The following is a 12,435-nucleotide window of genomic DNA, read 5'->3' as shown; positions in this document are numbered from 1 at the left end:
AGCCAGAGAGATAGCCGGTTCATTGATCCTTTATCTTAATGTATGGTGATGATTCCCTCCTCCCAGCTGTACTGGTTCACCATCAGGTCGTCGTCTTGCTTCATGGAACTGAGCAGATACTTGATGCCGGCTTTCACACCAGTCTTCACCCCTGCACCCAGGGCGTAGCCTGCCACCCCGGCTGTCCCCCCTGTGACCGCCATGAGCGCATCGGTGCCTAGGTCAACGGCGCTCAGGATGGCTCTCTCCTTGGCCGTCTCGGAGCAGTTGACTGAGGCGTAATACACAGCTGTGCCTAAGTTGTAGAGGGTGCTGACTGCCGGGATCCACTCCACCACATTGTAGACGCGCTCCTCCCTCTTGTTGATGCAGTTCCTTTGGGGGCTGCGCTTCACCCGTCTACCTGCAGCTGTAGGGAGTGAAACGTCCTCCTCCACGTTGCACCGGCGGATCCAGCATTCAGACTCAGAGGATTCTGAGGGCAGGACACGGCTGCCTTTCTTCAACACCGCCTGGTACTTCCCAGGTTTTAGTAATCCACCACGGGCCACGCCAGCGCACTGGACTCCCAGGCTCTCGCAGGCCCTCACAGCCTCCTCCAGCCCGCCTGCTCCCTCCACAGCCTTTCCTAACAGCATGGTTCCATTCACCCTCGTCCAGCCCTCGCACACCTCTCCCTGCTTCCCCCACTCAGAGGCTCCTGGTCCCATCCCACCCTCTTCAACCATGGCCAGCTGCTGGATGTTAAACATCACAGCCTCTATGTGGCGCTCTGCTTGAGCTTTCTCTGAAGGCGATGCTGCTGATGCTGGCGCTGGTGTAGACGCTGGCTGGGTCATCCTCCTCTCTATCAGACCCTCCACTTCCATCAGGAGCTCATCCACGTCTGCCACTCCCAGCAGGTCATACAGCTTGAGCACCAGGGTCTGCGCCTCCTTTGGGCAGCCTGCCACTACCAACACGGGCACCAGAGAGAGACCCAGCAGCTCCTGGGGGAACATGGAGGAGGATGGGTCATCTATGGTGGAAGCAGACAGCAGCTCCTCACAGCTGACATTCCCTTGAATGTGAATATGATCTTGCATCTGCCCCTTAAGCTTTGCCCCAAGAATGTTAATCATACGCTCTGCAGAGTGGACTCTGTCTTCTTTCTGAATACCCATCGCTGTATGACCAGCCTGTTCTACAGATGGGAGACCAACGTGGGGTTGGGATCCCAGGAGAGGCTGCTGACCCTCTTTGGCTGTCCCTCCTTCCTCCTGGACAGTGACGCCTGGAAGCGGAGTGTTCCTCAGTGCCAGAGGAGGTGGGACCCTGCACAGAGCCTGCTCATTCAGCAGGACCTGGATCAGAATCAGCCACTTCAACTTGGAGTGCATTGTTCCGCTTGTCTGAGCCCCTCTCCAACACCACTGCACTGGACACAGGAGTCTGGAAAATAACAAAAGCCAACAAACTTAGCACATGCGTCCTCATTGCACTTGTTGAATGTGAACAATCTCTGTCTGATGATGAAATAAGAGTTTGTTTGCTTTGTGTGCTGTCATTGAAAGAGTTAGGCCTGTGAGCTTTAGCATGTTTACCTAGTCTCACACAGAGTTTAACTGGCTATTTGCCAACTAGTTCATGGAGCCGTCTTTGTAGTTGTCCCTTTTCCTCCAGAAACGGCAAGAAAATATTGCATGTCTCACAAATTGGAAAAATGTTTTCCATTTCATAAAATAAATGATCTTTTTAACTTTAGTAAATTACTGTATATAATATATACATGCTTACTAATTAAAATTAAAAAACATTTGACACTGATTGCCTGTAACTCTAAAAAGGTGTAGTATAGAATTTCAAAATAATATGCTGTGTATTTTTAGGCTTTAAAAATATACAATTTAAAAAATAATATACAGTGTATTTTTAGGCCTTAAAAATATACAATTTCAAAACAATATGCTGCGTATTTTTATGCCTTAAAAATATACAGCATATTATTTTGAAATATTGAACAACAAGATTATTCTTTGAGGAAATCAGAGTGCTTTCTCTCTATGACCCCCTATGAAAACTACTGAAATCTTCAGGTTTTTCAGGTTAGAAGACAATTTCGGTGCAGAGAGGCTGAACATTGTAGGGAAACAAAAACAGATGGTCCACACTCCAATACTGAGACGGGACTGAAGCATTTCTGCATGTCCCTTCTTTCTGCACTGAATTAAGAATATTCAATTAAAAATAGAAATTATGTTTCACCCATAACTTCATAATTTCATTGCAGCTATTTGTCCAACACCTACCTTAAGAATTTGATCTGGAGTCCAGAGTGTAATAGTCAGACCAAGATGGCTTCAGCATGTAGGATGCTTTTTTTTTTTTTTTAACTGAAAACATGCATAGCGATCTTCTTTCTCTTTGCCTCCAATGAGATTCTCTTCCTTTACAGATGACATCCCACAGCCCTCCCTCCATCTCTGTCTTTCAGCTCCCTCTTCTTTTTTGAGTTGGCCTCATTGCTCAACAGGGAGATCAGGGCTAGAATATTGATTCACGTGGGGAAGGTCCATGTTTTCTAAAGCGTTTTTGTTTGTTTGCCCTGGCATCCTCTCATCCCCCCCCCTGTCTCTCTCTATATATCTCTCTTCTCTCTCTCTCTCTCTCTCTCTCTCTCTCTCTCTCTCTCTCTCTCTCTTTCCTGTGCTGTAGTCGGTGGGTTTTGTTTTTGACCCACATTCTTGGCAGAAATCTCCCCTCATGCCCTGAGCAAATTTCTCTCTTTTATGGTTAAGAAGTGAAATGAGGAAACAGGGGACTATCTGAGGTAACTAAACTACTCACAAATTAAAAGAAAATATACCAACCCCAAATCATAGCTGCACTATGTTTGTCACTGCAAAACACAACACATTTCTACCTTCCGGCGCTTCTGAACTCCAGCTGAGAACAGACCTCTTTTACCCTCCGAGGTCCCATTCACTCACACCATAGAAATTGTAGATAAAAGTCCATCCCTTTGGCTGTCGGAGCTCCCAGAAGAGCATGGCCTTTGCCCCAGGGGATACATCAGTATCAGTTAGACATGTGACCTTACTTGACTCACTATGACTCTGAGTTTCTGTTTTTATTCTGTTTTTAGATTCTAATAATCCTATCTGTAACATTGATGAGAATGCATGATAAAGACAAAATGGACTCTCAACTTATGGCTTATAGTTCTATGTTTGTAATAGGTTAAGATGATTAAAATGACCATCATACTCAACTTAGTAAGAAATAAATATAATTACTATCAGGGCTCTACAATGACATCTTTCCAATGAGTTATATGCCCCTAAATAGAAAGAATTAGAGGCAGGAGAAAGGAATTTAAAAGCATGTAAAAATAATAAAATGAAGTGAATATACTAATCTCCACATTCTCCACATGCTCCTTGCTCTGTTTCTACTGGTATTTGCACTGTGACCAATATTAAGGACAAAAGACTACTCTCATTTCCTCGGGATTCAAAGAATTTGGCCTGGTTTCCCCCCAATTCCACTATATCTCCCTCCCTCCGTCCCTCTCTCCCACTCCCTCTCCCTCTCTCACTTGCACACACACACACACACACACACACACACACACACTGCTTTTACAAATGAAATGGCTTAATTCTGAGAGAGTACTCATGTTTTTTTTCTGAGTGAGAGTGGAGCTATTTTACCCTTTTCAAAATGAGAGGCAAAGGCCCATTCAAGAACAAAATGGTCCCCAGTGGCCAAAAACAAACATCCAAAGTTCACAGTGCAGGCAAGCAAACCTGTATTGGACCTTACTGAATAAAATAAGTCTTTATCAATGATGTGAGAGGATCTCTATATATTTTTTTGTATAGTAATGCAAAGGGAAACCTTCAAAATATCTTCAAAATTAACATTCCTTGAAAAATATGGCCTCTGAAGTTTCCCCTCAAAAGCTTCCAAATGGCTCTATATTTGGCTGTATCATATGTGATATCAGTTATCATTTATTTATTTCATAAATGAATCCATGGTGTAAGTAAAAATCTCTACATCAGACTATTGATTGTAAAAAAAAAATAGGCCTAATGTCAGAGCGTACTGTACATACTTTGAGATATGTTATATAATACATCTCCTGAGGTATATTTAAGTATATCTATTCATCATGTTACTGTAAAGTACAGAGTAATGATTTAGGTGATCATATATCACTCATCATACATAAAGCTATATTGGGATTTGAGCACTCCAGGCAGATCTGATCATCTCAGAGAGAGAAATGATCAATGAGAGGCATGTTGGAGCAGGCAGAGGGAATGCTTGTAATGCGCATCAGTCTTGTGTGTGTGTGTGTGTGTGTGTGTGTGTGTGGTGTTTGGCTGAGATGCATTGATTTACAGCACTAGAGGGTGGTGTTTTACCATAAAAGACAGTCCTCTTGCATACAGCGTGACTCCAGAACACAGTAGACCCTGCAGCAGCTAGACCTTCACCACTGAAACGATACAGATGTGCTGTGTATGAAGACTTAAACACTCAAACGTTTAGGTCACACAGTCAAGATCAGCAGGCTTGATCAAAGTGTGATGTACTGTGGACTGTCGAAAAGTAAAATGTGTAATTAACATAAGATGTAGACTTGTTCAGTGAGACCTTTCGTCATCATAAATGCATCCACCTCTTTCCACCTCTTTCATTCATTCCAGCCTGAGTATTAGGAAGCAGCCCACTGGGTTTTACCAAGACTAAACCAGCCTGTCGTGTGATTATAAATAGGTAATTTGAGTATTGCTTATGTATTGATTTCTCTAGGGAATTTTGAGAATCAACTCCAGTTAGGAGATGGTAAAAGTCCCCCAGAGGCCAATCAAAACATGCCAATGCAAACATGACTGTCCTACGCTCAGCTGTTGAGGTTTGATTACCCATCAGGATTTGTGTCTTGAGAGCATAGGCTCATTTATGGTGAGTCACCATTGTGATATATGTGATCACAGGGATTATCCCAGTACAATTATCATGTCTGTGAGTCAAACCTAAATAATATATTAAATATAACACTCTAAACGGTCTAAATCATTTAAGGCATAATTTATCTAATAATCCAGATACGTCCATAATAGCCTCACATTATCAAAGCAAATTATTCTGAAGAGTGGCAACAAAGCAAAAGAGTTGAAACTCTTTGCATCACATTTTATTGCTGGTGTTTACAGATCAGAGTAGCCTACACAAAAAAGTGAATGGTGAGTGTTTTGAGACATCCAACACAAGTTTACTTCAAACCCTGTGTCAAAACTCTAATAATTAAAATCGGAGACATTTTTCCTTTCAAATATCTATATGCTTATGCTACAGCATTAGTTTGCTATATACAATCACCGATGTTACTCTTTGTCACTACTTACTGTTCCTATACTCCTCCCACATGGAAATTTTATGATGTTGGGTGCCAAGCTTTGACTAAAGTGGAAATTGAATTTACAAACTAATTGCATCAAAGATATTGTACTGCAACCACAAGGCAGCTGAGCTCATTGTGGACTTGACGTTATATAAGTGAATAGAAGTGTTTTTGTAATGTGTTGCAAGTAGGCAGAATTTAACTGCTTCTAGGACAGACAGTTCATAGTTTATTAGGTAATACAAATAAGATGGGCAAGAAAGAGAGGAGTGTAACAGCATAACACAATTAAGGCAGTGTGCAGATGGTTCCTCAGGAGAGTTTATTTGTCAGCTCAACCATGTGGTGCATCCTGCAAACCAGCTCATACCTTTATCCCGATGTGAAGTCATAGAGCCTCAACATTTCAAAAAGAAGACAATATAATTCTAACAATAAGATTCAAGTGAATAACATAAAGAATTAGAATTTTGTTTTCATGTAAGTACACTAAACAAACCTTGCGCCAGGTTTGGATCTTTAGATGTTCTTTTAGTTCATACACAGCAAATTTTCCAGTGTTAACAAATGTTGATTTTTCAGTGACAATTATTTGGAGATAACAAATGTTGATTGAAGAGTTGTTTGTCCGCTCATAGAGCTGATATGGCTCTGGGGCGGCTGTTCAAAATGATCTAAAAGTGTCTCTGATGAGTGTGGACTTGTGTGTACACTGGCATAGTGTTGACAGTGACACTGACAACTTTGCTGTGTATGATTTTCCATACATTTTACCAAAATTAAGCTTTGACAAGCTTGTGTGATACTTTAAAGTCCTTAAGTGCAACATTTAGTGCATCAGCACTCCTGTTACATTACTCTATTGTATTTTTTCCTTGCTGAATCCTATTACTTTTGCTGCTGCAACGACGTCAGGAATTAAACGTTTCTTCTCCTTATCATCTTCTTAGATCTCATCTCGGTTGCACTGCTTTAATTACATGTCTGGTGCTTCGAGCTGCTCTCATCCTACATATTAATCATAATGACATGGGGTGTGTATGGAAAACACACATGAGGCTGGCTGACGGATGCAGACGTCTGGTCTAAAAAGACGCAAAGCCCGGAGAGAGAAGAGAGTGACCTAAGTGATGCACAGCGCCTCCGGAGGTGTTAATGAAGAGTGATCTGAGGTGCGACTGACACATTCTCACTTGGAAGAGCTGTGGGCACACATGCACCCACACACACAAATATCAAATATGTTTTTAACATTCAAAATAAATATACAATTTATACTATATAAATATACAAATGATATATCTAGATATAAATATTTGATATCAAATTTGGATAAAAAAGTACATAATGAGGAACTGCATTTGGCTACCATGTGCTCAACAATGCTGTGGGGCAAAGGGGAAAAATGAATCTGAATCATCAGTCTTCAGAGACTCTCTCTCTCCCTCTCTCACTCTCTCTTTCACACACACAAACACACACACACACACACACACACACAAACAGTATAAACTTACACCTCCAGAAATGAATCATGTTCTGTGACAAGGTCCAGAGGTTCACACACAGATGAATACAAGGCGTCTTAGGGGAGAATTCAGCCCTCATACAGACACACACAAGGTACAAACAGTCAGACTAACGCAATAAATGCCAATAACCTGGGATTAGCACCACTACTTCACTGTGCCATAAAAAGCAATCTAATTTTAACTTCTCGGTAGGGCTCGATCTCAGTCCTGTCTCCACACGGAGCCTCCAACTGGGCCACGTTGTGCCTGGTAGGTTTTTGGAGGCTGGGGCTTAAGTGCACATCGGCCAAAGTGTCCACTGACCATCCGGTTTCCTAACAAACTTGAGGCCAGTCAGTCGCCATTTATAGACTACTCATATTGCCAATGCAAGAGAGGGTTTCCCTAACCAGGACAAATAGGTAAAACAGAGTGAAGCATTGTATATCTTTGGCCTGTTTCATGTTATGAGCCTACAATTGTGTTATGTGGAGGGAAGAGGGCTGTCAGATGGATTCCAGGCAGTGAGAGTGAACTGGTCATCAATCCTGAGGCGTGTAGGAGGTATTTAGCTCTCTGCTGGGTCTGACACACAGGCCGGTGCCAGTGTGGAAAAGACAGCAGCATCCGCTCGTCAGGAAGGCAAGGCGCACATCTGTTCCCAAGTGCAGCACGTGCACACAGGCAGTTTACACACCCTGTTTCTTCTGGGACACACGCTGCTTCGTGTTGAGAATATTGGGCTGTCAGCAGGGAAACTCTTACCAAGAAAGGCAAAAAATGTCGCTGAGATCATGCAGATGAAGGAATGGAAGGGACAGAGACTCTTATGTGTACATGATATGTTTGTCCACACTGAACCACAACACATCCCACAAGTTTTGAACATTGTGCAACCTTTGATTCATTGAGAAATGTGTTGGTGTGGCAGCAGGTTGGGAGATAGCTTGTTTCCCACTTTTCAGTGCTATTCAGGGCAAATGGCATATCATTCTCTGTTGTCTCTGAAGTACGAGCCTGCACTTCTCAAACAGGAATGGGATTGGCAACAGTCACATAATTATTGGGTTTAAAAGGCCTATAGACCAACCTTTAGGACCATTGTGAGTAATATTAAGTAGGCCTATGGTGAGGTATTGGTCAACTATTTTCAGCTACAGGCTTACACAGAAATATTGTATAACAACTTGTCACATAAAGTTGATTTATCTTTCATAACAGTGCAATGTAAAGTTGATTTATCTTTAATATTAAATAATCATCAGTGAAATGATTTGTTAGGGAACAGTTGTTTGTTTTATTTTCTTGAACTGCATCATCATTTTTGCAAACAACCAAGCGCAAGCAATCTTCAATGACATATTTGTTGTCTCTTTTAGTGTCAATTTCAACAGGAGACATCTTGAGGAAGATGCTACAAACTGGGAGGGAGAAGTAGTTTGTGTGTGGAGGGGTGGGGGGGCATCGCGGGTGGAGCTCTGATTGGATTACAAGTGCGCTTAAGTACTATAATAATTGAGATAGGCTACTGAACAGAAAGACTTGTTCTGAGTTGAGCCTCAGAGAACCTGGTGAACATAACACCAAGTATTTAACAGCCCCAGATACCAGTTTACTGTAGCCTATAGGAACAATACAGGATATCATCACTAACAGGTAAGATTATATTTTCATAAATTTGCAATAGATTAGTGAATTATTATTGTATAGATTATTGTCATTGTTGCATGGAATCTTTCTGTTCTATATAGATTATTGTCATAAAAGTGCAATACATCATAGCCTATTATACTACCCTATCAGTCACAGACGGAATAAAGGTAGGTAGCCTATATCCTGACAAAACTAAATTTATTTTAATTGTTTCACGAGACATTAATGTTAATGGTTAATTGGACGAATCAATTAATTGACTGATTGAGCGCGTTCATTAGTTTGAAATGGGTCTGTTTTGCATTAAAGCCCTTTGCTTGATAATGGGGAAACATAAATAGGCTATAGCCTATCAAATTCAATGCTGCATCCATACACTCCCCTCCAAAACACCACACGCTGCTTATTATGTCTTTATAGTATAGCCTTGACTGTGTATGAAATATATCGCCATATCATCATCCATATCCTATAACCTACCTATTGATCCCTAACGAAATCTCGTATCATATATCTATAATATTCCTATAGGGATTTATGTGTCTGTGGTAATCAATAGTGAGTTTATTGTGACATTATTGTACTTTATGGCATTTATGTCGCCTGTGTTAATCCATTACTGCTCCTACACAGACTTAGTTTAGCTGTGATATTTGGGAAGTGTCCTTCTAAAATCTATTATAGGATTACTACGAATCGATTGCGCATGATTACGAGTCGTGTAGTTGGATGTGAGTGTCATCTTCAAGGTGTCTGAATACTTAACCTGAGTGCCGTTTTGACATCAGGTTGCAGGATTCCGTGTGCTGAACTTCCCCAACAAGAGTATTTACCAATAATTAACATGAGCAGCATGTAAATTGGTCTGTTGTCGAAGAAATATCGCACTTGCAACCTTGTTGTGTAAAAGAGCAGGTCCTGGATTTCTTACGCAAACAGACTGAGGCACTGGGCTGATTACAAATAGAAACAGTCTGTATCACAAGAAAAATAGTAATAAAAGCCAGGTTGAATAGGATGAGCGGTGCGGTGTCAGGAGCGGTGGAGGGCTAGTATTGAGAAAAGAAAAAAAAATACAATCTGAAAAAAGTTAAGTCTGAAAAGACTAAAGCAGTGCTTCAAAGTCTGTGGCAGACTGGACATACAGAAAGAACGCGTTTAACGTTACTAGAGCAGCCTCACGTTAATGCTTCATGACAGAAATTACAGATAACATTGCAATACATTAAATAACAATTAATACAAAATGATTACGCGAGTGCTCTACAGTTAATGCACAATTAATTGCATTTCATTATATCAGCTGAATAACAATACAGCTATTCCACAGCAACGGTAAACACAGTTAAACTCCTGCGCAGTGCTGTCAGCTCCGCACTCCGCCCGCCCAATAATAAAATAAAAACAAACATAACGATTGTTTCATTCTACTTAAGCGCATTCATAAATTAACAATGTTTGTACAAATAGGCGAGCGCAACAACAGAAGGCAGGGCACGGTAGTGGAGCGTCATGGCTAATAGGGGGACATTTATCACAGATGACGCGCCTGACGTCGTTAAACTTCCCACCTGAAACACCGAGCGGAACAAATCTGTCGTTCCGCTGGCTACAGAGAGGAGTTTAATCGAAAAACAAAAGTTTGTTGTTGCATGAGAAATGGCTGCAGCAGGAAAACTCTACCTCGCAGCCTAATCTTGTGTAAATGTTTTCTACTTTACATCTAATTCTAGAGTAATGGAGAGAACTGCCAACAGCTGGACTCTGGCTAAGCTGACTGCCTTGGTTTTCCTGCTCTCATGCCCTGTGAGGTCTTGGTGTAAAGAAGACACTTACAAATTACTGACAGAGGTATAACTTACACATCGATTCCATCTGTTGATTTATACAAATTCATGTGAGTCAAGTCAACAATTTCCCTGTCCTGGGTGGAAGTGAAAATGTGGTTTGCAGATTGGCAGGCCTGGTCTGTTTATTGCCTGTAATTTTGCTTTTCAGAATAAACCAGGGTGCCTCCCTAGTGATTTTGCAGATCTAAAGAGATTCAGTGACATTGATTACGACAGCTTTGTGGGTCTGATGGGAAGGAGAAGTGCAGGTAAATATCCTTTCTCTTGTCTCTTGTTCATCCAAACAGTAAACTATTCTTGGTGGTCACACCTCTTCCTATAGTACTCTCAGGAATTCTGCCACCCTCCTCCCTTCATTGTCCTATAGGCTTTTGTAGCCTGCTTATCTGTCATCTTACCCATGGCTCTTTTTTTGCAGACCGCAGAGGCACTCCCATATCAAGAAAAAGTAAGACCTTGAAGTATTCAGTGCAGAGCCAGTATCCAATATTTTGCTGCGATGATCTCACCTAATAGCGTATTTCTTTGCTGCTCATCTCATGCAGGAGACTTGGATGACTTCTTCACTAGTCTCTTGGGACGCAAGACCTCAGAACCAAGTGAGTGTCAGCAAACAGGATTGCTTTTGTTGCTCCACACCTCAACAAAAGTGAAAGCAATTTATTGGCTTCCTCTTCCAGTATTCTGTTGATTCCTTGTATGTCACCATTCATTGGAGCGTGTTTATATTTGACATTTCATCCATAACAGAAGTAAAAACTCCCAGTTTTACTAACCTGAATGCCTGATACTCATTAGGCCCTATTAAAGAAGCTTAAACATGATAATAGCTTATTCTAAGATGCAGTGCTTGCAACTATTTCCCTTTACTTCACAGTTATGAGTATTGAAGAAGCGTGGACAAAGTTGTAGGCCTACTACTATCTAAATCTAGCTAATCCTATCAGCTAAATGTCATATTCAAGTGAAAATTTACCAAAAATAAACCCTGGTGCCTCCTGTTACACAATAACAGGCACAATAGCAACATCTTGTGGATGACGAGGGCTAATGAACAGGGCTCCTGCTGAGTCAGGATTATATCCAGCCACAGACTACAGGTCACTTAAAGCGTATTTGTTCTTTGTATGTGTCATCCCTGCACAGGGGGGGAGTATTCACAGGCAAGAGGAGGCCTTTTCGTCAATCATGGGAGGCTGAGGTAATAAATCTGACTTTGAGTGGAATTCTCTCTATGATAATTAAAAACTATCTTTGAAGTATAGCCCAGCTCACATATGATTATTCAAATCATTGCCCTAATTGCAACAACTATTTTTTACATAATATAGCCCCCTGTGAGCTGGTTTCTGTTTTTGTCCTCCCTCCTGGTCTCATCAGTCTAAAACAAAGGTTTTCAAATTTACCAAAGTGGGAATTTGAATTTGATAATTTCCAAATTGGATTTAATAAAGCAAGACAAGTGGGGCTACTTTGATCACATTGTTGTTCTAGCCTTAGACTGTACCATCATACATTTTCAAAGCAACATCCTACACAAAGTATCTCCAAATAAAAAATGTACCTTTCTTCTATATAAATCCAAAACACTGGCATTCTCCAAGCAGGTGTTTGGAGAATACCTGCAGGTTTGTGTGGAGAGATCAGCAGCAAGAGGCCCAGTCATGTTCTGCACTGCATTCTCCTCCTGCTGCGAGGTCTTCTAACCTCATGGTGTCTCTGCCCGTCTCTCTTGTTCTCTCTACTCAGGTTTCAACGCTTTGTGTAGTGGGGCCGTCACATCTCTTCCCATCAGCCTCTTGCACAGACCGTATGACCTTCAGTCCTGCACACTGCTGATGGATCCTCATAAATATCAAGTGGTTTACAGAATTAAAGACATTGTTAAGCATCTAGGCTATCTGAGGAGAGGTGAAGAGAAACATATTGACCGTGCATGTATGCATTTTTACTGTCGCTGAAAAATGCTGATGTAATGACAAATCGAAAATACAATATCATGTAAACAAATTTAAAAGAAATCAAG

General features: G+C 41.3%; 2 protein-coding genes across 3 annotated transcripts in view; one reads left to right on the top strand and one right to left on the bottom strand.

The window, feature by feature from the left end:
* Positions 1–12,435, top strand: part of LOC139925228 (uncharacterized) — a 16,969-nt gene extending 4,534 nt beyond the window's left edge. Inside the window, exons 2-7 of one of the 2 annotated variants that reach the window (XM_078283669.1) lie at positions 10,293–10,410; positions 10,558–10,657; positions 10,828–10,857; positions 10,955–11,008; positions 11,556–11,610; positions 12,159–12,435. In XM_078283669.1, the coding sequence (XP_078139795.1) occupies positions 10,297–10,410; positions 10,558–10,657; positions 10,828–10,857; positions 10,955–11,008; positions 11,556–11,610; positions 12,159–12,177 (372 nt within the window). In that variant the 5' untranslated portion in view covers positions 10,293–10,296 and the 3' untranslated portion in view covers positions 12,178–12,435. Of the gene's footprint in view, positions 1–10,152; positions 10,411–10,557; positions 10,658–10,827; positions 10,858–10,954; positions 11,009–11,555; positions 11,611–12,158 lie in introns of those variants that run through there. The other variant, XM_078283668.1, reaches the window with a different exon arrangement.
* Positions 36–1,379, bottom strand: apof (apolipoprotein F). The gene has a single exon (XM_071916530.2). The coding sequence runs from the start codon at positions 1,377–1,379 to the stop codon at positions 36–38; it is 1,344 nt and encodes a 447-aa protein (XP_071772631.2).

The sequence above is a fragment of the Centroberyx gerrardi genome, chromosome 5 (assembly GCF_048128805.1).
Source record: "Centroberyx gerrardi isolate f3 chromosome 5, fCenGer3.hap1.cur.20231027, whole genome shotgun sequence".
NCBI lineage: Eukaryota > Metazoa > Chordata > Actinopteri > Beryciformes > Berycidae > Centroberyx > Centroberyx gerrardi.
Note: the sequence above shows the minus strand (reverse complement) of the source record. Positions and strands in the feature narration are given on the sequence as shown.

Excerpts from the sequence above, each read along its gene's own strand:
- apof (XM_071916530.2), bottom strand. The coding sequence starts at position 1,379 with ATGCACTCCAAGTTGAAGTGGCTGATTCTGATCCAGGTCCTGCTGAAT.